Source organism: Euprymna scolopes, chromosome 43 (assembly GCF_053919585.1).
Source record: "Euprymna scolopes isolate OS-2025 chromosome 43, ASM5391958v1, whole genome shotgun sequence".
In the NCBI taxonomy this organism is placed as follows: Eukaryota; Metazoa; Mollusca; class Cephalopoda; order Sepiida; family Sepiolidae; genus Euprymna; species Euprymna scolopes.
Window position 1 is genome coordinate 34,204,927 of NC_136524.1, and position 27,135 is coordinate 34,232,061.

The 27,135-nt window shown below is 31.6% G+C and overlaps 1 protein-coding gene across 20 annotated transcripts in view; it reads left to right on the forward strand.

The window, feature by feature from the left end:
- Nucleotides 1–27,135, forward strand: part of LOC145268276 (eukaryotic translation initiation factor 4 gamma 3-like) — a 222,638-nt gene that overhangs the window by 175,688 nt on the left and 19,815 nt on the right. For 15 of the 20 annotated variants that reach the window (XM_080123658.1, XM_080123651.1, XM_080123653.1 and 12 more), the window contains 10 exons: nt 1,829–1,927; nt 4,922–5,107; nt 6,256–6,390; nt 6,528–6,587; nt 13,385–13,531; nt 15,192–15,268; nt 15,926–16,082; nt 18,074–18,344; nt 24,750–24,862; nt 24,990–25,102. In XM_080123658.1, the coding sequence (XP_079979784.1) occupies nt 1,829–1,927; nt 4,922–5,107; nt 6,256–6,390; nt 6,528–6,587; nt 13,385–13,531; nt 15,192–15,268; nt 15,926–16,082; nt 18,074–18,344; nt 24,750–24,862; nt 24,990–25,102 (1,358 nt within the window). The remainder of the gene's footprint in view (nt 1–1,828; nt 1,928–4,921; nt 5,108–6,255; nt 6,391–6,527; nt 6,588–13,384; nt 13,532–15,191; nt 15,269–15,925; nt 16,083–18,073; nt 18,345–24,749; nt 24,863–24,989; nt 25,103–27,135) is intronic. The other 5 variants (XM_080123656.1, XM_080123655.1, XM_080123663.1 and 2 more) reach the window with 1 other exon arrangement.

Here is a 27,135-nt window from a genome sequence, read left to right on the forward strand (position 1 = left end):
ACAAGGGTAAAATCTTTTGAACTTTGACCCCTTGGTAGCCAAATTTTCAGCCAAAAACCGATTAAAATGCTTGCCCTATGTCTGAATAAAGTTCTTTGTAAAATTTCAAATGTTTAAACCAAAAATTGCCTGAGTAATTTCGTAGAGACCGCAGAGGTCAAATTTTTTTTATATTTGACCCCAATTTTGACCCTTTAACATTTGTTTTGGGTTCAAATTTAATAAAAAAAAAGTTTGATCCACGTTCAAGTAATATACATCTAAAATTTCAAATGTTTAGACCCAAAATTGGCAGGCGTTTGGTAGTTTTCAAAGGTCAAGTTGTTGACTCCTTGACAGCCAAATTTCTGTCCGAAAACCAATTAAAAAGATTTCTCCAAATCTCAGTACCCCTTATGTCAAATCTCACGTCTGTAGACTGAAAGTTGACAGAGTAGTTTTGATAGGGAAATACACACACACACACACACACACACACACACTTTCACTTGTATAGATGTATATAATTTTTGTGCTATGTTTTCATTCTTGATTCTATGCAATTATACAGAATGTAAAAACTATGCATGAATGTAATAGTTACATGAAACAAATCTAATAAACAAAAAAAAGTTAATAATTAACACTCCTTTTCAAAGGAATATGAAAATTAGTTAATCTTCATGTAGTCACTTGCATATCTATGACTGAGTATATTAAAAAGTTTGTTAATTTTTAAATAAAAAATGTAGGCTTGTAATATCAATGTTTAGGGAGAGAAAAAAAACTCAACTTTAAAGATGTATAGATGAGTTGGTTTTTCTTAGTATTGCTTCACTAAGTTGTCTATACTTGAAATCAAAATTTTAAATAACATTTAATTCATAAGTTACTTGCAAATATGAGACTAAAACTTTTACATTTATTTGTATGAATACTGGTAGTGGAGCCATTCCTGTATTTTTCCCTATCTACATTTACCATTTCTAAATTCTCTATTCTGCTACAATTTCTGATTCCTATTTTTTTTATTTCTGAACTAGCCTAGGTGCTTGGCGTTGCTCGAGTGTTTGTAGGTGCATGTTGAGCCAAAAGTTTAAAAAAAAAAAAAAAATTCTGTGATATTCGCTATGAATGAAGAATGAAATGTTTTGTAAATACATATTATGGCTGTCAGAACATTTCTACAAACAATTGGAAAAATTTGAGATGAAATTTTGAAGTGTGAATGCCCCTGTATTCACCTGTTGATAAAAGGAAAACGTGTTAGAACCTTAACTTGTTATTGCCAGTTTGTACAGAAACAAATGAAAACCTGTCCAACTTTAAATGTAGAAAAAAAATAATAGATTAAAAAGAAATGAATCACTAAGTGAAAGGAGTTCTTCAATTGTAACAAGTGATGGGCACGCTTTTAACTATATGTCCTGGATACAACCTTAAACTATATCCGGTGGTGAGGCCCCAGCTTGCGGGCTTTAGGGAGTGTGGAGCCACCATTTAATTGCCATTGCTCCCAGGTCCACTCTGACCCAGAGTGGTAGTACCTGTTAGGGTCCCATCTATGGGTTAAATAGAAACCGACTTGAAAATATATATATATTAAAAAAAATTTCTTCAAAATAACTGGATTTGGCCATTAAATAAGCTGAAAAGAGTTGATATGGCAGAAAACAAAAACAGCCAACCAATCTAGAATTAGGACATTAGTCTAAGAGAGATGACTAACTCCATTTTACTTAGAGATTTGTTCATTGTTTATTTTTTATTTTTATTTTTTTTATAACAAAATATGACATTACAAAAAGGAATTTTTATTATGTCTTCATATGTTTATATGTTTTTCTAGCCACACACCCAAGAAGTGATCAGAACATTCGAAAAAACTGGCATTCATCAAAGTCCATCGTATGACTTCACACCCGGTTATGTCAAGTCTTCGAAAGCGGTATGTATATTTATTTAATAACCCTATGTAATAGATTTTCTATTTTTATCCAATATGTTAAGCAATGAGATAGAGCTAATGATAAGAGCAAACAGTTAATAAAACATTAAAAAAACACTTTAAAAAAGAGTTAAAAACATATTTAATCTGAAAAGGGAGCACTTAATAAGTGGATAGTCCTTAATCCGTGGAGTTTCAAAGAAATACTTTCCTTCTCATCAGAAGGTAGGAATTAGCAAAATGCAGGATCAGATTTTGCATACAAAAGTATTTGATGAAACTGCAAGTAAGTCAAAGATCTTACTTGATAACAAAAAGTGAAGCAGAGAAAATATGGTGAAGAAAAAGGTTATTTCACGTGAATGGATAGTCTGGTGAAAGGTAAATTATCCAATAACGATAAAATCCAAAAATGTAAATCGAAGAAAGTTAATTAAATTTCTATTCGCACAAGTAAAATCCAAGGAAATCGCGTAATTGGAAGATGGTTCAAAATAATCCAAAAGGCCGAAATCCGTGGAATAATTAGCACATATGTACAAGGAAAAGGGGGAAAAATTCCAATAATATTAATAAAAGAAAAATAAGATATGTGTTTAACACGGCTGCCGAGACAAAGTGTAATTAAGAAAAATCAGTGAAGAAGAAGAGAGAGAGAAGAAAAAAAAGGATTAATGGTGATAGAATATATATATATATATATAAGCGAAAATGTATGTATGTTTGCGTGTCTGCTAAAAACTTTTGACCGACGGAACAAAAATTCACAAACTTGGTATCATATTAAAGCCCACCCTCCAGACGACAAATATTGAAAAATTAGCCCAAAAGGACCATCAGAAGTGTGTCAACTGATCGGTTTTCTGCAGTGACATTTTAATGTTAAACATTACATATTTTTAAATCGATTTATAACTGCGCTCAAAAATATGCCCCCAACTCTTCTACATAAAGTATACACGGGGCCGTTTATTTTGGGTCAACTTGTATTTAAAACCCGCTGAGTCATGTCACGTGATCTTGACGTCAGCAAGCTCTAATGGCAGTCTGAATTTAAAATTTAAAAATGTTTTTATCGGTAAAAAAAAAAATAAATTTAACCTTCACACAAGCTAAACTATGAACTTCTACGCTATGACAACTGTTCCAAAGTTATTAGCACATTAAAAATAGTTAGATACGATAGTTAAACGAAAAATAACAAGCCAAAAATGTGAAGTAAAAAAAAAAAATACGCTTACAAAAAAATATTAACGATCGAAGTTTTTACAAAAAAAACCCAGCCAGACGCCATTTTCTTTTTTAGTAACAGTCTTTAGAGTAAGGAAGACGAAGTGAGAGAGAGAGAGATGTCTAGACAGGAGACCAAATACGTAATTTAATAAACGCTAATGTGAAGTAAAACAAAAAAATAAAATACTGCTACGTCATCTCATCACGCTCCCGCGATGACCTCATTTAGTGGCTATCTGTCAATCAAACCTCTTTCACTGGCTTTATAAGCCTTATTTTAACACTATAATTAATTCCTCTTTCTCTTGGCCTAGACGGTTAAGTGGTTGGAGTTTGTTTCACCTCCGCGTCAAGGCTCCCGGGTTCAATCCAGCCTCACGACCAAAACTATTTTTTTTTCTTTTACATCTTTAGACACGCGGGCAACGTTTCTTTCTTTCTTTTTCTTTTTTTTTTTTTCTTTTTCTTTTTTACTTCGCTTATTCTTTAGTTTCCCCCCCCCCCCATACACACAGCGGGGGGGGGTTGTTTCCTCCCCCCCCCCCCCCCCCCGATTTTTTTTTTTTACATCGTTTCAGGGTTATTACTTATCCCAATACACACACCTACAACCCCCCTCCCCTCCTAGTTAAATATAAAATGGAAAAGCAAATGTCAAAATGACGTTAAAAGGCGCAAAAAAGAGGTCAGCTGAAATGTACAGGTTATTACTTAACAAAATGTCAGCAAGAGTTATTAAAAGACACTAAATGGAAAAAAAAAAAAAATTTTATTTTATTTATTTATTTATTTATTTATATATATATATACACACACACACACACACACACACTTTTGGTTATAGTCAGCTAATGTACTTCCTAATTTCCAACGTAACGCTACCAAAAGCAGTGACATGGCAAATCAATTCCTTAACTTTTTATCTCCCCTGTGCATGTACTTTTTTACGTTTTTCCGATCTTTTTTTTTTTTTTTTTTTTTTTTTTTTTTTTTCATTTTTATATTTTCATAAACATGTATTTCATTATATAAATCCAAATAAAAAAAAATTAAATTAATGAAAACATTGTACTTTTTTTTTTTTTTTGTGTGCTTCAGATGAGGAATTCTGGACAAAAATTAATTTAAAAAAAAAAAAAATTTATTCATAAATATGTATTTCTTATGAAAAAATTTAAATAAAATAAATTTGTTATTAAAAGTGCAAATAAGACTTAATTGTATTCTTTATTTTATCTGTAATTTTAATTTTTATTGTATACTTTTCAATAATGTCTTTTCTTATATTTTATTTAAATAAATCGCTTCACAATAGAAATACTGAAGAAATTAAAAGTTAAGGAACTGATTTGTCTTGTCACCACTTCCAGTAGCGCTATGCCATAAATTAGGAAATACATTAGCTGATTATAGGCATATATTTTTAATAGGCCATAGTTTATCTGTAGTAATTTCTCTATTAATTGGTGGGAAATCCTAAATTCCAAAACATTACATTATATTGTTCATTGCTTGTTACTTGTTTGTGTGTGTGTAGTTCCAATATTGAACCATTATCAACTTTTTTATTTTAATGTGCTTTTAATTTCTTTGTTTTTATACATGCATGCTTGTATATATTATCTTATCCCATGTCTTTTTTTATTTGGTCTTCATATCATGTTAATGCTATATAATTTAAAAAAAAATTTTTTACAGCTTTTTTTGTTGTTGTTCAAATCTTGTAGTCTTAACAACAGAATAACGTTTTATACTTAATAGTTTTGTGTATTGCAGCCTAGTAGCAGTGGTGGTAGTATGACAAAGAGGGGAAGTCAACAAGGCAGTGGAAGAAAAGAAATAAAGAAAATAATGAATGTTTGCATATCATCAGATTTGCCATTAAATAAATGTGAAAATGCCTGGAAACCATCCTACAAAATTACAAAAGAGACGGAAGATGAAGAAGTAAGTAAACTTCTCCTTCCACTTTTTTTTTTTTTTTTTCTTCTTACTGAATTTAAAATGTTTTTAAAAAAAATGGAAAATACACATTTTTTTATGTACATAGCTGTCATGGAATGTTATATTTCAAAAATCAGATAAATTGATCAACTAATTCTATTTATTTGTTTAAGAAAACCAAATTATGAAAAGAGTCTTGCAAGATTGAATTGCTTATTTCAGTACTTGTTTAATCAAGACATTGAAAAATGAACATATTGAAAAAAATTTATATTGTACATACCCGTTACGGAATTAAGTTCTTATAAAAAAAAAAAATTTCACTTTGTTTTTTTCACAGGAAAATCAAATTTTAATGACATTGATCGTACCCTGGCTATCATTTCGCAGCTGGGGAGGGGGTGTCTTTAAACGAAGAAGTGATTAACAAAGGAAAAAATGAAAAAGGGATTTAAAAGAAAAGGACAAATAACTCTGTAAAATAAGTGAAAAAAATAAAATGTTTATCTAGGTATTTTTTCTGCCCCTGTTTCAAAATAGTTTGTCAAAATTTGACGAGATTAAGTGGTGATGGAGTTATTTCCTTGGTGCCCCCATCGTCCACAAAATATGATGGGATATAATCGATTTTATTAAAATTTGATTTTCCTCTGTAAAAAAAAAAATATTTTATCAAATTCAGATATTAAGTGAAAAAAAAAATTTTTCAACTTAATTCCATAACAGGTATGTACAATATATATATATTTTTCCTTTTTTTTTTTTTTTTCAATATTTTCATTTTTCTAATGTCTTTATTAAACTAAACAAGTACCCTCATTTCCTTTTATTTTTTAATTTTAGATTTTTTTTAAAATGGTGGACAAAACACTGCTCTTCAGTTACTACTAAAATAATAAATTTTGACTTTTATTTAAAAAAAAAATTAAATTGATCAATTTAATTTTTGGAATATTTTTGTCATTTCGTCATGAATATGTCCATGTACATTTTTTTGTGCTTTAGATGAGGAATTCTGGACAAAAACCATTTTCGGTTTTTAATTTTTATATTTCTCTTGCTTGATTGGTATTTAACAGTTTTAATGTGAATTTAAAAATGATTATCTCACCTGTAAACTTTTTTTTTTTTTTTTTTTTTTTTTTTTTCAGCTAAACCGCAGAGTTAGGAGTATTCTTAACAAGTTGACTCCTCAGAAGTTCCACATTTTATTAACGCAGATGCGCAGTATACAGATTGATACAGAAAATAAATTAAAAGTTGTCATTGATCTCTTGTTTGAAAAGGTAAGTTTCATTACTTTTCGCCGTTTTACTTGCTTTCATTTTAAATGATTTTTTTCTAAAATCATAAACTTTGTATTCTTTGTTATTTGCGACCTTCGCAGTGGACTTTCACCCTTTTCTTTCTTTCTCATCCACAGGCTATTAGCGAACCAAACTTTAGTGTAGCTTATGCGAATCTATGCAATTATCTCTCATTGGTAAGTAAGATAACATTTTCACAAAAGATGTTTGCTTTTCTTGATTATCTCTTTAATGTAATTAATACGAGCATTAAATATTTTTGGTTTATTGAACTTTCCCTATACCAAGTTGGTTGTGTGTGTGTTAAAAACACAAGGTGATGGTATTTACTGCCCGATGTAGTTTTAACAATGCAAATGTGTCAAGATACATACAAACTTTGTATTTTTTTTTTTTTTTTTTTTTTTTCAAACATATCTGAAGTGTAACTAAAATTTTTAAACAGTATAAAATTTAAAATTGTCTAGTTTAATCAAGACTTGAAAAAGTTAAAACTTTTGTTAGAATCAGAAAAAATCATGCCTATTTTCCAATGCTGAAAACCATTCCTTTAATTATTTATATATATATATATATATATATATATATATATATAGTCATCCACATACAGTACTGTTTCGCTGTTTCACAGCTCATCAGTGCGCCTAGACAGGCAACTACCTCAAGCCAGGATTGAAACTCGACCGTCTGTACGGCAGTATATGAAATTTTTTCCCGCCTTTATTTTTTTATTATTTATTTTTATTTTTTTTGTGTGTGTTTAAAGCAAACTCTTCAGATGCTAGTGGTAATAAAATAAATTTGTATTGCTTTTAAACTATCAGTAAAACTAAAATTCATAGATCACTTCTCCCACCACACGTTTTAGAAAATATATACACATTTAACATGTAATGGGGGGGGAGTAACTTTATGGTTAAATGTTTAGAGGTTTATAAAGAACTGGAAAAAAAATATTGGAATTGTTTAATATATGTATACCGTACCGAAGCGGCACTCACCTTACGCAGGTTGAACCGACTTCTTCAGGAGGAAGTTTCATGAAAATATCAAATCCACAAGCGCTTCCCACTTGCTTGTAATATGTATATGTGCTTAGATATGTTATCCATAAACCGACTATTTCACTATATCACAGCTCTTCAGTATGGTTAAACTAGCACAGAGTCAAGAATCTGGCTTACAACCATCTAGTTGATAGTCGACAGTTCTCTCTCTAAGCCATGAAATCAACGCTAGTAGATCATATCTCCAATGTCTTTATGTAAATATTGACTGCCATTTTTAGCGTGCTCACATTTTTTTGTTTACAAATAGCTTGACTATTTTCCAATATTATGTTAAAATTTTGTGCCTACAAATAATATATATACAGTTTAACCTGGATATAAGATACTTCTTTTCAGGCACATGCCACTATCTTATATCCGGGTTTCCTAACCTGTGCTGTAACACAGGCTCTGATGTGGGACCCTATAAAATCTCTTATATCCGGGTATTATGATTATTCGGGTTACAGTGTGTGTGTGTATGTATGTGTATATATATATATATATATATATATATATATATATATATATATATATATATACACACACACACACTGTAACCTGAATAATCATAATCATAATATATACATATATATGTATATATATATTGAAAATCACAACAAAAACTTATCAAACAAAAACATTCTGTCTTATAATAATGTTGGCCTCTCTTTCTACCTATATATATATCTAGAGAGAGAGCCTAACATTATCTTTTATATGATAAAAGGTGCAATTTTTCCTATCTGGATGAAACTAGCATAGGTTGACAACAACAGATGGCACTAAAAATTTATGTTTACGCCATGAGCCATTACTTTATTTACTCATAGAACACATTCTCATACACATTATTTCGTAATATTAAAACATTACATTTATTCACCATGTTCCTCATCATCATAACCTATAGAGGAAGTAGCTAGATTTTCACCCCCATTTCCAGAAGTCCTTTTACGCCCCCATTCCACACCGTGTGCATTTATAGTTTTTTCTACTTTCCTGGATATTACCCGGCATTAACTGACTACTGATTGCCTACACAGTTGCATATTCTTACCACATTCATTCTACACAAATGATTTCTCCTATCCAAAAATCCGACTCGGCTGATTGGCTGAGAAGTATACATTCTACAATTCCTTTATTTAGTTATTCCACCTCTAAACGTTCGTTATCTGCATAATTTCCGTGTTCTATTAATCATATCCTTTTTCTCGATGATTGAGTTTTCTTTTTAAATTAAAATACAAGAACTTAGTTTTATTTAAAACTCTTAACTTTGAGGTTCATTTGTGAACACATTTTACTGTAATAATGAGATACTTTTATTATTACAAAATATTAACTTAGATTCATCATTTCTTTATCATTTGTTTAATGGTGAACACTTTCAGTACGGACTAAAACGAGTGATGCTCACATTGCGAAATATGCACCATTGCTACCACTGGGCAACGCCGGTTAGCAGGTCTTGCTAGTTATATCATAATAACGCATAATGTTTTTGTTTGATTAGTTTTTGTCTTTATCTTCTATCTTTCGGGTAATATATCACATTTTCGTTGAATTGTTGTATGTAGGTTCTGTATGTTTTTAATATGTACGAATAATGTGATGCTTTATTTGGGACGTGATCGCATGTTAGGTGCATGACTCTTTAAAGCTTGCAATATGTAAAAAAAATTTTAATAAAAGGTTAAACATAGTTTTTACTGGCTAAGCATATTTTAAAGTCGATTACTAACCTAAACATTTCAAGACATTGTGATTAGATTCAAAATTGATATTACGAATCTGATTTATCATCTATATATAGAAAGTAGTAGTGTGCGTGTCTGTGTGTACAACTCTCCTACAGCCCACACTACTGATCCAGTCATGACCAAACCAGACATGGTCTCTGACCTAGGAATGGTACACACCATTTTTTAAGGTCAGAGGTTGAGGTCGTATTTACGGCTCTTCATAAACTCCCCCATTTACATATGGTGCACAGCACGTTGGGGTTCGCCACCTTAAACAAAAGTTGCTCTTACAGCATCCACTTACTGCAAAGCGGGTACCCAAGTGTACTTACAAAGATACCCATGCTTTGCGTGGGTATCTTTGCTAGTATGCACATATTATCATAAAGAAAATTCAAGTTTTTATTTATAACAGTTGAATAACTGAATAAGAAATCCGTTTCACATAACTATTTTTCAAACAGATTACATTAAATAATTGTGTGATCCAATAATTATAAATGCGTTTCGCTTTATTTGGATGCCTTTTTTATATATGTAATATTTAGTTGATTATTTAATGAAATAATTTAAAAACAAGATTGATTAGCAAAGTATGTTTCTGCTCCTAAATAAGACTATATGCACACACACACACACACACACACACACACACCATAAGTAGACCTAACTGCCCTTTTTCTACAAAGGGAAGAATTTATTTCTCTTTTCTCTCATCTCTAGAGTAGTTTTTCCTAGAAAAACATTTTTAACCTTTAACCAAAAATTATACCCGACGTTATGAGCAAGTAAAATTAAGTAAAATATATTTTTATATTTAAAATGTATTTCTTAAACTTTGCTTAAATGATGCATTTTTATTTATTTTTATTTATTTATTTTATTTTTTTATTATTTATTTTTTTATTTTATTTTTTTTAAGCATTTATAGTTTACTTCTCGGATTTTATGTAAAAATAATTTTTAATAATTATGTTAATCCGCATTCAGCATAATGACAGAATGTGATGGCAGCAGTGTTATTTGAGAAAAGTAACTTGGCCTGTGAAGAACAAAATAATTTGCTTTCGTTATTCTTAATGGTTCTGCGGTTTATGACTAACATAAACCCCCCCACACACACACACACACACACAAAACTGCTGAAATCCTGGACACCATAAAAACTGAAAGACAACAAGACAGCTGAAGAAGATTAGTGTTCATCTGAAATCTTCAAACATTGTTCAGATATATTAGTTCCAACCTTCTACGAAATCTTTACCCATGTCTGGGAAGGTGAAAAACTCTTAAAATTGGAGCGATGCCATCCTTTTTCTCTTTTACAGAAAAGGTGATAAACAATGTCGCAGTAATTATTGCAGTATTAGTCTTAGCTGTGATGTACCGACCAGGTTTTCATTCTCCGCAGAATGCTTAAGCATCACTGGAACTACTTGCAAAAGACTATTATCTGCTTCATTGATTGCCACTGCATTTGATCCTGATTGTGGAGCCCTTTGGAAAGTCATGCATGCCTGCCCTCCAAAAAAGAAACTGCTTTCTCCAACCACATTAAAGTTCACATGTATTGTTAGGAGTCGGTCTTTGACATTCACTTTGGCGTCAACCTTAATTACACCATTAACTGGATCACATCGAACACTCTGGCCAATTTTCGTGGTGTAACAGTAAGTTGTGGTCTACAAATATTGGATTTTTATTACACTGGGTGAATATTAGGTGAAAACTTTGCTAACATTCAATTGGCCATTGACAAGATGCAATCGTGTGCCTCAAAGATCGGCATGAAGATGAATGCCAATAAAACAAAGTTACTAATAGCAGGCCTTTTTCCAAATGAAAAACAGCCGGTTGTTCTTAACATAGAAATCTTAGAAGGGGTTGATCGGTTCAAATATCACAACAGGTCAAGGAGAGGAAGACCTCTTCAACTCCATTAGCAATGCTCACTCCGCCTTTTGTCGACTTTGATCGCAGCAGGGAAAGCAATAAGGTTGAACACTAAATTCAGGATCTACCAGCCCTTGTCTGCATCATTCTCCTTTATGGCTGCAAGACTTGGCCTATGCAAGCAAGTGACCAGACTATCACTGCCTACGTCATGTCTTCCATGTTCATTGGTAATAGTTTGTTCCCAACAGTACAATTCTGCAGGATCCACTTTCTCTAAAAATCTCTTTGCCAGGCGCCTTTGTTGGTATGATTATGTTCAACAACATGAGAGATTTAATTCATAAATTCATCGGTTCAGCTCTTCCACCAGGCTGGAAGCAATGTTGTGGAGGTCAACTTGTGCATCTATGACATAATCTAGATGTCCAATTTTCACAACTTTGTGGATTAAATCAAGCTGTGTTTCAACACATCGAATAATGTTTAGTTGATCAATGTACAAATGAGATTTTACATATGCCCCAGAATAATCTAATGGGGTTAAATCTCATAAACAAGATGGTCAATTAACGGGTGTGGTTTGTGAAATTTGTTCATCAAATATTTCTCTCAGTAAATTGATAGTATTGTGTGCTATGTGGCTCCATTCTGTTGAAATCACATGAATTGCCAAACCAAGCTGGACTCAAAATAACTGATACTTGCTAAATCTGCAATTTACAGGGAAAAAAGTTGTTAATTGAAAGTTCACTCTCTCTAAAAGGGGAAAAAAAAAAACGTGTGTGTGTGTGTTTATATATATATATATATATATATATATACACACACACATTTTTGTTGATTTTGCCTGTGGTACTTTTATGATCGGACTAAAAAGTTGTTTAAAAAAAAAAACAAATTGGTGCTTCTACACTATTGGGGCAAAATTTCAGAAATCGTAAAACTGAATTTCACATGAACACAATGGTATCTACGTATTCCTAATATTTTTAAAGATGATTGTATCCAAAAATTACGAAAATCGACGAGGTAGAAAATTATTTATTAAAGAAGAAAAAAATAGAATTTGGTGAAAACAAGCGTAAGAAACAGTTCAAAATGGTCATTTTCTGTTTTGATCTAAACAAGATGGCAGCAATTTTTCACCTGCTACCACGATTAAAGTTGATTCTTTCTCCCAGATAATACAAAGTGGCGATTTTGTTCCTGTGTCTCAATACATCTATCATTATATGTGATTAGTTTTCTTTAATAGTCAACCATATAGGAACCTATTCGTGACCAGACACACACACACACACAGACGGTCAGCTTTATATTATAGATATAAACTTTTAGCTGTACAAAAACTATACAACACTTTAAAAATGATATACAAGATCCTTGGGGCCTCTTATGCCAACAAACTCGTCAGGAGTTTATTGTTGATATATCAGATGCAAAAATAAAAAAGAATGAATTATGATGTGTGTCTGTCTCTCTCCCTCCCTCTCTCTCATATATATATATGTGTGTGTGTGTGTATTCGCGCGCACACGCACACACAGTGTACACTGGATATAAGAGTCCCCCCCCCTTATAACGGATAAAGGAGACATTTTCTCTGATCTCAAATTGATGTTAAGTGTTAATATACAGTGTAACCTACATATTAATGTAACCCTGATATAAGAGAGTTGGCTGGCGAAGTCTCTTGTATCTGGATTACACTTTTAATATGTGTTTTAAAAATATAAACTCAGTAAAGGCAGGTTTCTTCACCAAAGTATATCAATAAATATTATTTTATATTGTTTATTCTTTGCGTTGCATAGCTTCTAAAACGTATTTTTTACATACATGTTCTATTTTGATTTCTTATTTAGCAGCGCCTTTAAAACAGGAAACTAACCAGTTATTCCTTTAGCACACGCCAAGTGCATTCCTGGACTAATAAAAAAAAAAAAACACATATTTAAACAACTTAACAGACTTGTCTTGCCTAAAAATATAAAGCGTAAGAGAAAAAAAAAGAAGTCTTTACGAGTATCTTTCCTGAAATAAATTGATGAACATCTTAAATTGTTTATTTGCATTGGATGGCTTCAAAACATTTTTACGTATGCGTTCTAAAAGAAAAATATATATATAATGGAAAATGACAGATTACGCAGTATATTTATTACATTGAAGGAAAAAAATTGACCAGAGAAAATCTGTATTTATGCAAGATTTTATAAACGTTTATGATATTAAAGTGAATATTTATGGACTAATTATTTTATTTTTTTTTTTTTTCAGTTAAAAGTTCCATCTATTACAAAACCAGGTGATGATGTTAATTTCCGGAAGTTATTAATAACCCGATGTCAAGAGGAGTTTGAGGAAATTATTGCTGAAGAAGCTACGCTCAACAAAAAGAAACAAGAGATTAAAAATGCTAAAAATGTATGTAATTTTAAAGTTGTCTTGTCTTTTTTTTTTTTTTTTTTTTTTTTTTTTTTTTTTTTTTTGCATTCTCTATGTCCTTCTATATAAATAAAACAGTACATGTATGTAGGTGTGTAAATATCTAACAGGTAAACTCTTAAACTACTGGTCACATAACACTGAAATTCTCGGGAAATAATATTCATTAACCAAGGATCATTTATAAGCGAATAATATCTTTATTTACATACATGTATATCGCGTACATGAATCGGTAAATTTACATGCAAAATGTATATTCCCACAAGCAGACTTCTTTTTTTAAAAATTTTTTATGCACATGTGCATATTCGTTTCATTCTTTCCAGTTGTTTAGACAACATGAGGCTGGGACGCTAGATTTTTTTATTTCAATTCTAGCTGATGACACCAACTAATGTTTTTCATGTCTTTGTATTTAATAAAAAATGAAATAAGTAAATTTTACTCGCGGTTTTGAATTTGTAAGTACGAAAAGGAACCTGTATATCTTTTTCTATTATTAATTTATCACTTAGACAAACAAATATAACTAAATTAAAATATAAAGTCTAACGCTTGCGAGTGCATGCGTTTTTCTTTATTTTTACAAAAATAAGCATTCCAGAGATTAATTCAAATACACGAACACATATCTATATATCTTTTTATTATTATTCTTCGACCGATTAGATTTTAAATTATTGAATTCAAAGAAATATTCAGTGTTTTTGCAGTGTATTCACCGTGTTACATTTCAGATAGGATTTCAAAGTTAAATTAAATTTATATGGTATCTTTCTTTTTTATTAAATTGTTAGGTGAAAGTGCAGAACATTTAAAAAAAAAAAAAAAAAAAAAAAAGCCTCCGTGCACATGTTAAAAATGGCTTTCTAAATATTCTTTCAACATAATTCATACACTGCACAAGTACCGAAAATTCTAACGTTCCGAATGCGTGTTTTGGGGGGGGGTGTAGTTTTTTTTGTTTTCAGACTTTACATTTACGAAAACATACCTATATATGTATTTTTTTATATTTATTTCTCGATTAGATAAATAAATAATTAATGTTTTCCTAATGCAAGTGTTTTTATTACTTTTAATTTTTCTGATAGAGCTTTCTTACACAGGACATTATGACAACACAAAATACAGGTTTATTTCTCTGATAAAAATTACCTTACAAATTTTTGTGTTCATGGTTCTGTTTTGTTTATTACAAAATTTTTCTGAAACATTTACTGCATTCAAATAATTTTAAGACAATTATAACACAAAATAGATGTTTATTTTCATACAAAAAAAGAATTTCGTAACTAATAAATTATAAATAATCATTAGATTTTAAGTAAAATTTCTTTCTTCACATTTTGCAGTTTTCATAAGAGTCCAAAATTCATTATAATGCAGCAGCAGGGGTCAAATTCTCAGTTCTGTTTCACATTAGTTTTAAGACAACACTTCGCTTACAGTAGAATAGTTTGTTTCCGTGAATGATTTTTGTAACAAAAAGAAATATTTATTCACCGTTATTAATTTTTGTTTAATCTATTTTATTATAATGTACAAGGACAAAATATTCAAATATATCATATACAACCTGGCAACACCGGGTACTTAAACTAAATTATAAAAAAAAAACTTTCTATCATTTTAGGAGGAACAAAAGAAAAGGTTAACGGAATTAGAGGAAGAATTTTCAGCTGCAAAACGGCGATCAGTTGGAAATATTCGGTAAGCTTCTTTTCTTTTCTTTTTTTTATAGTTAATCACCTTATCAAGGTGTGAAGGCTACTCAAGGATAAGAGTCAATGCAATTATCAGTAACACTTTTTTTAAATTTTCTTTTGTTTATGTTCATTCCAACTGAGATCTTTTTTTAAGATTCTAACTGTGCAATTGTTCATATCTCTCTTTCATTTGGTTCATCATTTGGTATATTTGCCAGATAGTTTTAGAAATTCTTTTTAAGTCCAGTTACTGCTATAATTTCTGGAATAATAATCTTCCTAAAATTCCAGTTTTTTTTTTTTATGTCATATATTTAATAAGATTAGGAATAATGTGAAATTGATTATGTAAGTAGACATATCTACAATAACTTAACATTTGATTTTAAAATTATCATGTAGTTGGCTGGCAAAATGGGAAGTTCTTGTCAAAAAAGTTTTTCATGAAAGTTTTCAATTTTAGGTACAGAAGGGAAATTCTTTAGTATTTGTTAGTAGATATAAAAGTTTTTTTTTTTTTTTTTTTTTTTTTTTTTTTGCAGTGAATGGGGGGGGGGGGCAGATTGGAACTCTGAACACTTTCCATGAAAGTAATAGAATACAAAAAGCTTGTGGGTATAATTGTTAATTTTTATTTAAATAACTTTTCTTGTCTTCACAGATTTATTGGTGAACTTTTTAAATTGAAGATGCTAACGGAAAATATAATGCACGAATGTCTCTTCAAACTTCTCCGGTCGAAAGATGAAGAAAGTTTAGAATGCTTATGTCGATTATTAAAGACTGTCGGTAAAGAGTTGGATTTAGAAGTAGCCAAAGTAAGTAGCATCCTTGTTTATGATAATGGCTTTCTAATAAATCTTATATCTTGTTAGTTTCTGATGAGTGAACTTTATGTAAGTGACCTTGTCTGTCTGTCTGTGAAACACTCTACCAAACTATTCTGTCAATTTTTGGTCTGTAGACTTAAAACTTGATATATGGTGTATTCAAACATGTGAAATGTAATAGATTTGGTTTTTAGCAGAAAAAAAAGTTGCTATGGGGTCAAAATTTGGAACTTGGCAGCATTGTTTGACATAATTTATCTTCTACACATGTGCAAATATATTTTTATACGTTTAACTGCATTGATTTGTCAAGTTTTGATATGCATGTGTTGTTAGCCGGTGACAATTAAGTGTTTTGATTTTGATTCTAGCTGATGGCACATAAGTCATTTTTTTTTTTTTTTTTTTTTTTTTTTTTTTTTTTTTTTTTACTTAGGAAATCATATACATTGAGCACAATATAATAGAAAATTGGCTCTATAATGATAAATATGAAATCTGCATAAATTAAACTATTATATTTAAGCCTACTTTTATATAATGAAAACTTTAGTTCGATAATTATTACTTATCACAATGACATCATGAAACACCGGTTGTTTTTTTTCTTCAAAATAAAATAGATGCTATACATGGTGCTTATTTAGAATTGAAAAAAGAAAAATCTTTGTATATATTCATCAGTGAACGAAGATGTCATATGCCAAAAAATTATGTGAATTGATCAAGTATGTTTTTTACATAGAAAATCTTTTCTTTTTTTCTTGTACTATTTTTAATAATTTTTAATAGTAAATTATAATCATTGGTAGGCTGCTTCTGATATCAGTAGTTCAAATAGTTGTCCTCTGCAATGGCTGTCAAAAATTATTAATTATTAAAAATTGTAAAATTCGATTTTCTTTTTTTTAAATAACTACTTGATCAATTTATGATTTTTAGAATATATCTTTGTTCCATGAAGAGTACAGATATCAAAGATGTATTTTTTATTTTATTTTATTTTTAATTCAAATTCTATGAATTACCAAGGTATATTAAAATGCTGCAGATAAAAATTTTGTTGATCAGAGCTTATATATATGATTACAAAATATATCGGACTTTTTGTGTTCTTTTAAAGTATATGCATTGCGTGGCGTGTATGAAGATAATTATGGAATTAATAGCTGAATATAAAGAAAAAAAAGCAAAACACAAACGTACATGAATCTCGGAAGTCTTGGAAGAAAAGCGAATATGTAAACAATTTTTAGTTTTCGTGGTGCTTTGTTATCAAAAGATTGAATTTCAAGTAAAACCAATCATATCTACTTGTCATGTCAAAGTTAATAAGATATCCACGAATTCAAAAAAAAAAAAGAAATGATAAAAGTAGAAAATTATGAATGAAAATAGTTTTTAAAGAAATTTTAAAGTTTTACTTAAATAATAATCATTAGCATTCCAAACTGAGTTACTTTCCTTGTGTTTGCATCACGTCCCAAATATTGCAGAATCGTTATTTTGTAATATCAGAAAGTAGATGTTTTATGTAATAATGAAGTAATATTTAATTGTGGCGTGACGCTTAAGTAGATATCATTGTTTGTAGTTAGTGACATAAAAAAATAAATCGATATCATTGGTTTTTTTTTTTTATGAAAATTAATTTTTTCAACCTTTGACTAATAATGGAGAAGCAATGTTTTCAGATGTATGTGCATGTTTGTGTTAGGAGATGGTGACAATGGAATTGTTGAAAAACAGCAATAAAAAAGATTTCTCATTTCTTACTGATATATCAGAATTTCGACGTGCTGTAGCACATTATTGATTGAAGATGGAACAATGAGAAACGATCTAATCATCACCTTGTTTCTCAACCGTTCTTCCAACGTACATAAATTCTCATATGTTTGCGTTGTTACAGTCATCTAAACATATCTGTGCCTATCTCTATACGTGCCTATCAGTATTTTTGTTTCTTTCTTTGATAGCCTAGAATGGACCAATATTTTCAACAAATGAAGAAGATTGTGTCTGAAAGAAAAACCTCGTCAAGAGTTCGATTCATGTTACAAGATGTTATGGAATTAAGGGAATGCAAATGGAAACCAAGACGTGCTGAGAACAACCCGAAAACAATTGAACAAATTCATGCTGAAGCAGCGCAAGAAGAGAAAGAAAAAAAAATAATGTTGGAAAATGCAGCTGCCCAGCAAAGGACCATCCACCATAGACCTGGGGGCAATAATGGTGGCAGCAGAAGTAAGAGAAAGATGTTAAATTTATGAAAAAAAAAAACAACAAACCTGCACACCCATGTTCAGTTTTGTTGATGTTTATCTGTCATAAAGAAAGAATTCTCAGTATATTAGCAATCTCCGACCTCCAATAAATTCGGGGGGGGGGGGGTGAAAGTCTACTTTACAGAAAAGAAAAATATGATTTTAGAATTTAAAGTGAGGATCAGTTTCATATTTTATATAAAACTAGTGAGGGTACCCGGCATTATCCAGGTGTGGAGAGGTAGTTTATGAAGGAACCCCAAGGGTGGAGAGAGGTATTTAAAAAAAAAAAAATGAAATAAAATATAAAGTGGGGGAGGGAGTATAAGCAACAGTAGGCAGCCCAGGTAAAGAGAGGTGTTTAAAAAAAAAAATTTCTTTTTAAATAAAAACTAGATGGTAGGTAGGCTTGAACCCGTAACACGAAGGAGGAAAAAATTGGGGGGGGGGGGGGCTGATGTTTCCATTGCGAAACCGGAGGTACACAAGCATTGGAATTAAGGGCAGTCAATCCAACAGAGATGATGAATTGCAAAAATGTTGATGAAAAAAGCGACTCCTCCTTGTATAAAACTGCCCCGTTGAGGGTGACAGAATTAATGTTTTTGCCTAATTTCACGCACGCACATTTTGCCCTTTTTATATGGGGGGGGGGGGGGGGCATTGCCCGGGTGTTTAGGTGGTGTAGTAGTAAGGAACTGTCAAAAGATTTTGCAAGACATACAAACTCACACACACACATTTTGCCTTTTATATATTAGATGATCCTTAATTTCCTGGTCATTGTAGCCTTTTAGTGCAAATTAATTTAGGTACTGAGACCACCAAATTATCACTTTGTAAATAAGATAGGTGGAATTCTGGGATTTTTTTCTGAATACAAAGGGAAAAAAAAAAAAACAAAAACAATGTATGTATCATGCAAAATAAGTATCCTCACCATTCATGGGCATATGCGAACACACACGCCCATTTAGCCCTTTATATAATAGACCAGCGGAAGTACCTGGCATTGCCCAGGTGTTTGGAGGTGTGTGTCAAACACTAACAAAAAAAGTGTTAGTAGGTGGGCAGGCTCGAACCTGTGATACGTGTTGCCTGGGTGTTTGAAGAAGAAAATAGTGTTAGTAGGCAGGCAAGTTCGAGCCCATGGTGCAAAGGCAGAAAAGAAAGTGAAAGAAAATGTGTGAACATATACAGCTATCCTATGAAGCCATAGGAAATGGAAAGCGTTAAAATTTAGTAATGTCAATCAACATGTTGACTTGCTAAGTAAACGCAGAAATGAACGTTGGTTGAAGGCCAGTTCAGCTTGCCGCTGTTTCATTTATTCATTTCCCCCACGATGTTGGGGGAAACCAGCTCCCTTCCAAGAAGGGGGAGCTTTCTAAATGAATAGCAATTGTTGATATGAAAGGTTTTCCCCACATTGATCAAAGCTAACTGCTTTTCTGGAGGTCCTGGCCGACAAGGCTGGCAAATGACGTTCGCTGCTATTAGTTTTGCTTTTATACGAAAAATACAGACAAACATGTGAGAAGATGGAATAGGAATAGCGTGAATTTTATAAAAGTCAATCAAAATAAATTTAGAGATGACGTCCCTTCGCAAATTGTAGATATTATAATCTAGGGAGTATGTAAAAAGTTTTAAAACATAGAAAAAATAAAATTTCAGGTGCGGAATCAGTTTCGCTTATGAATTTATGTGCCACTAGTATTTTAAGACAGTTAATCTTTTCTCATCATCATTATTATTATTATTAGAGATAAAGTCGGCTGGGTAGCTTCCCATTCTGACATAGGGTTGTGAAGAATCAGTGCATGCTTTTTTTGAGTGTGTGATTTTTCAACATTAAAACTGACTTTGTGTCTAATTCTGCTCTTATGGGGGATGGAATTGCTAAGATTTAAAAGAATAATAAAAATGTTTTTAGGTTTTTTTTTTTAAATCAGATTTTTAATCTTTGCTAACTACGACCTTGGTAAACAAAATAGACATTCCAGAAAAACGAACGGATTGATATTAAAAAAATTAATTATATATATATAGTAAATTTACAATTAGTTTTATTTTTAAATAAAACGTGGGGTGTGTGTGTATATTTAAATGTTTCTATATTAAAAAAAAAAAATGAAATGTTTTGTTTTTACATATCTATCATTTTAAAAAAACAATTATATCCTTAATTTATCAGGGTTTTTTTTTTGGGTTTTTTTTTAATTCCTATTTACTTGCTTCCGCTTCCTCATGAGGATTTAGTATATAAGTCAGCTAACATACTTCCTAGCTTCCAGTGTGTCTGCTACTGGAAGTGGTGACAAGGAAAATCAGTTCCTTCACTTTTATTGTTCTTCAGAATTTTTATTGTGAAGCGATTTATTGAAATAAAATATAAGAAAAAGATATTGAAAAATAATACAATAACAAAATTATAAAAATAATTATTTTTTATTTGAACTTTAAATTACAAAATTAAAAAATATAATTTTTCATTCTATTTGAAATTTTATAAGAAACATGCTTATGAAATTATAAAAAAATAATTTTTTAAAATTTATATGTTTCTAATTGCAATAATTCTTAATTAAAATTTTTGAAAAATTTTTGAAAGTGTTTTCAACAACTCTTTAAAAAAAACAAAAACTTAATTTTAGTAATTTTTTTTAAATAAGACCAAAAAAACTTGAAATAAAAGAAAAAATCATCGGAAAAACATTTAAAAAAAAAAAAAAAAAAAAAAGTACATGCACAGGAGAGATATATGTATATAGAAAAATATGAAGGAACTAATTAGCCTCGTCACTGCTTCTAGCAGCAAGCATCAAAAGTTAGGAAGTACATTAGCCGAGTGTTACCGAGAATGCAAATTCACTAAGCATTTAAAGTGAAGTTAATATAATTTTGCTAGGACCTTATTGAATTCAACAAGACATCATTTCTGCACCATGTAAAAATTATCAAACATTTATATCCATAAAAATAATTTTGGAACTATTATCTATATGAACATTAATTCTATATACAGTAGAACCCTGGGATACAGCATTAATTCGTTCCATGGTTGAAGTCGTAAGGTGAAATGGCCATAGATGAGGTCCAAGAAAAATTTTATACAGTACATATAGAAAATTAGTAATAAAAATATAGTACAGCATATAATACATATGTATATAAGCAAATAATTATTATGGTACAGCAGACCCCCCCCCCGGGGGGGGGGGGGGATATGCCATTAAAAATTAGTAACAAAATACAGTACAATATATAATTCATATGTATATAATCAAATAACATAGATAACACCATAAGGCCGAGCAAATACTGTAACCAGGGACAGGAAAAACTTTGTATTCCCCATCGTAACTTGCAAAAAAATGTGTCCAGGGGCCATCGTATATATGTGTGTGTGTTTTTTTTTTGTTTTTTTTTTTTTTTGTTTTTTTTTCACATACATACACACACACTTACTAAACAGTTGTTTTATGGTGAGCTCCTCCTTGGCAAAAGCCCAAAAAACGTTTTTGGAATAGCATCAAGAAGAGTTTGGTGAGCTTTCATGTCTCTGTTGACCGTTGGGAGTCCTTAGTATCTGATCGCAAGCAGTAGAGAGTACTGATATACAGAGGTGCAGAACATTTTGAAGTAGCCAAGATAGACCGAGCAAAGCTCAAGAAATTATGTAGGAAACACTAAACCTTGCCACCCAATCCTGGAAATCTATGAACCTGCAAGGTGTGTGACTGGGTTCTGTTGTTCAAGGCGGGTCTTGATAATGTGGAAGCGCACAATGATAAGCAGACAAGGTAGAAATTAAAAAAAATAAATAAATAAACAATAAGTCCCGTTGCTCTTGGTTTCAAAGTTTGTTTGGTTTTTTTTACTTGGGAGTAAAAATATATATACAATTCTTTTTCATCCATTATCCATCCAATTATCATACAAAGAGGGTGTAGCTCATTAGGTGTGAAAGTTCTCTGATTTTTAATGAAAAGATGTTATTGCCTTTTAAATGCTACGGTTACATAGGGCATAATCATGTTGACACACCAGTTATTGTTAAATCGCAGAAGTTAAGTGACGTTGAGCCTGGTCATTTCTAGATGGGTGACTATATAGAAATATTGTATGCTCTATGTACCTATTTACTATGCCTCCCCACGGGACAGAGTTAGACACCAGAGTCGTTTTTTAACGCGGAGAAAAGGTACAAAAATAAAAATTGTCTCAGTCGTGAAGGATTTCTCCTCCACCGAAAGAGAACATGAAATAGAAGTGCAGCATCTGAAGAACAAATACTACACTTTGATCTTGTCCCGAAGGCCAAGAACCGTGTGTGTATGCTCTATGTAGGAGGGCATCAACACCTCCCTGCAAGAACTTTAGAGACCTAACATCTCCTGTAATTGAGGTATACATGCAACCGGGGACAACTTGTGAATTTAATATTCCCTTGACATTTCCACCTTTGGAGAAAATGTTTTCATCTCCTCAGGTGAATACTGCTGCAGATATATAGTGTACACAGACAGTACTGTTTTGCCGTTTACAGTTCTCATGCCTTATCTATCTTATCTCAAAACGTCACCTTGTGTGATTTTTTTTTTTTTTTAATTAATAGGGGAAACATAATTTTTCATACAACCAGAACTACAATTAGGATCTCCATTTTTGTTTAAATTGGAAATATTTTCAAAATTTGCAACATTACAAAATTCACGTTTCCTTCACCTGACTCTTTTTAAAAAGAATCCTTTAAGGATTTCACTTTCATTTTGATACGACCCTAACTGCGATGAGAATACCCATTATTTTTTTGTCCAAATTTAAAAAAAATTTTCAAATTTTCATCTGCTTGCTATGGCCAAATAGTTCCTCTGCTGTGTGGATACCTTGGGAAAGGTAAAAGCTAAGAGAGTAAACCCTGACAAAAAAATCCGGTTTGAAGTCCCGATAGGTGGATCTTGAAGCATTGCAACACTTTTCTGGCAACTCCTGCAGCTGTTGCAGCTGTGCTGGCTCCAATTGCATTGGCTTGCCTTTCCGTCTGACTTTGTCTGCAATGTCGAGAAGGAGACTCTAGTAACTGGGCAAACCTAGGTCTTATCATCCATACAGGCCTGCATCCAGAGAACCAACTCCAGCTTTGAATTGTATAATCATAGAAGATGTTGCAGTGCACCAGACTAGATGCAGAATGCTGTTGTCTTATGAACAAAAGGTTGCTGTCATAAGATAACAAGTCTGCTATTCCTTTTCTTTTTAATGGTCTCCAGGTCATTTCATTTTCTGGATATGGCTGATCTTTGCTTGTCTTTTTGATGATGATTCTCTTATCGATAATTCTTTCTGTTCTCCCACATTTTCCTTCAAAATCTAATCACTCTTGATTCTGTAATTATTACACCAAAGAGGGTTGCTAGAATTCTTGCTGGTCTTGACCAATCTGAGGTTTTCAGTCCTGATTTGATTCCTGTTGTTGATTTCAAACATTGTGCACCTGAACTTTCTTCTATATATCCTCTCAAAATTTAATCTCTGTCTCAGTCTTGTTTTCCTTATTGGAAGGAATCCTCTGTTGTCCCTATCTTTAAAACTGCTGATGATTGATCTGAGCCAGCTAAATATCGTTCTGTTAGTCTTCTCACTTGTTATTAGCAAAGTCTTTGAAGGGTTGGTCAAGAACAGGCTTGTTCATTTTCTTGAAGTCTGGGCTTAATGATGTTCGGTATGGCTTTCATGGTTTTTATTCAACAGCTGAGTTATTAACTGTTATAACTAAACAGATCTGTCAGTTTGGATGATTCAGACGAGAGGTAGAGTCAATGTGCTTGATATTTCAACAGTGTGGGGCACCCTTCTACACTACATACATATCGAGGTTATGGTATTGGTAAAGTTCTTGATAGTGTTATGTCTTTTCTTTCTGATTGAAGCTTGAAAGTAAGTAGCTCTTGAGGGAGTATTTTCATTTTCTTTTCCTATCAAATCCAATGTTCCTCAGGGCTCGATTCTATGTCCAACACTGTTTCTTCTTTATACGAATGACCTTCCAGAAAATGTTATTCAGAAAATTTACCATTTATGCTGATAACAGCACCCTTTATTATGGTATTGCTTCTCACCCATCTTCCTCGGATCAGTTTAAATATGCAGTTGATCTAGAAGTTGATTTGGGCTATATTATGGATTGGAATAAGAAACGGCTTGTTTTGTTTAATCCTGTTAAGACTCACCTATTGTCCTTCAGTATTTTATTTTTATGTCAGGCATTCTTTTCTATTTTCTTTCACACTTTTTCCTTTTCTCTTTACAAAGTTTTTGTTGCATTTAATTTTATTAACAAATAAAGTACACTATTTATTTATTTATTTTTTTTTTTTAGGTACTCAAGGCCAACGCGGATCTGTGGGTCCTATCGACGATGGGGGTTGGAATACAGTAGCGTCCAAGCAAATACGGATACCATTCGATTCAAATAAATTACGTTTACCTAAGGTAATATTTTTATTCAAACTTATTATTTTTGATTTTTTATTATTTTTGATTTTTTATTATTTTTGTATTTTTTATATTTAATTAATGACTTCTGGTGTAATCTATCCAAAACCTTTTCCTTCTTTAGCAACAAAAGATCGATAATGTTCAGCTTGGACCAGGTGGTGGTAATTGGGGACGTGGTAGCAGTGGTGGTGGCCTTAAAGGTTCGCAAGAATCTGAACGATCTCCTGGAAACCGGTAAAATACTCTTTTCTTTTTTCTTTTTCTTTTTTTTTTTTTTTACTTGGTAAAAATATTTATAAGCATACATTTGATCTGTAAAAATCAAGATGCAATGATGTTGAATCTTATGTTTAGAATCCTGTATTCTAATTTTGATCAAAATCTATTACATCATTTTGAAAATATCTCTAATTTAAGGCTCAAGCTTAAGAGGTCTTAAAAAGAAATAGAAATTCAGGGAATCTTGCTTAATTATGTTAGATAGGTGATGGGCAATGCCAAAAAATATCGGACGTAGATATATACACAATGTACGCACGCAATGGCATAGATCACCAATTACCTAGCGATGACATCATTCCTATCAAGAGTTGCGGTTATGGAAGAAAATGACTTAAAATGAAAACAATAGGATGCCCTACATTTTAACCTGGATTGAAATTACTAAAAACGCAAAAGAAAAGATTAAATTCCGATTTGTGAAAAGAAAATAAAAGCCCAACAGGGAGTGAGGCACTCGACAACAATCAAGCAATGAAGACATTTCTGCACCGCGCACCTCGATGCCGACCACTCGTCATTTTACTGCTGTGTGTCGATTTGTCAATAAAGCTAAGTTGCTAATGTTATTCATGTCATATTGAAATTAACAGCATGTATTTTTTTCGCACGCATTTCAATAAGTATCCCGACTTTTTTCGTATGGACACTTTTGTTGGTAGTACACACATGAAACTCTACTCGCCTTCAAAGTAATCTCCTCCGGCTGCAATGCACTTGTTGTACCGTTCCAACAACTTCTGAAAGGCCCCATGGAAGTCCTCTTGTGTGAGAATGTCAATCACAGCGTCTTTAATCTCCTCAATTGAGAACCTCTAAGGTTTTCCCTGAGTTTACCAAATAAACAAGACTAAGAGAACAAAGTCTGGATTATAGTGAGGGTGAGTAACTGTCTTGATGTCTATCTTGATCGAATAATGTGATGAAGATGGAGTTAGTCTTGGGATGAAGTTCACAAATCTTCTGCATCTTCAATTTCTCGGGAATAATTGTGTGTACAGTTCCCACACTGACGTCAAATTGTGCACTCATTGTCTCTATAGACACAAGACGGTTCTTATCCATGATATTCTATATTTGACCAATCGACTCTGGTGTTCTGACTTCCTTGCTCCTCCTACATCCCTCATCATCCCTCACAGACTCCCTACCTTACTTGAATCTCTTATGCCACTCAAAAACTGATGCTCGATTCATGCAAGATTATCCAAAAGCAGTTTGAAGCATTCTTCTGTGGCATTTTTTTTCCATGTTTAAAACAAAATTTTATTGTATATCGTTCTTCTAAAGTATCCTCATGTCCAGATTATATTTTTGAAATTCACCAGCTGTGACTATCAGGCTTTAGTAGGGTGTATTCCAACTCCTGCTCTAGCTGTTCATTTAAACCTGAAATCATATAAATTGGGCAGTCATCTCATACGATGTATATCAATAACATACTGAATTTTTAAGAATCTCCAATGATTTTAAATGCTTGTACAAAAGAGTCTGGAAACTTATTGAAGGCACCTCGTAACAATTAGTTTCAAATGACTATGAATCAAATTTAATGTAAATTTGAAATATTTTAGTTTTGAAGAGAAAGTTTGTTTGGTTATCATGCACGGCTTTACATTATTTATTTTTTTTATCATCCAGGGCTCATTACTGAGTGAAAGATGTCTTTTCAACCATTATTATTATTTTAAATAAAACAAGCAAGGTCAAATTATTCAAACAATAAAGTGTTTAATAAAACCTTATACTGTAGAACTTCGGAATACCATGGCCATAGGATACTTTTTTTTTTTTTTTTTTTTTTTTTTTTTTTTTTTTTTTAGGTTACAATGTGGAATACAATGTTTTTCCAGGTTATGGTATTTGCCCCGCCTTACGGTGTTATTTATAATGTTATTCGATTACATACATGTTTATTATATACTGTACTAGCATTTTGTTACTAATTTTTAATGTCATATCCGGGTGTTCTGCTGTATTCTTATTTT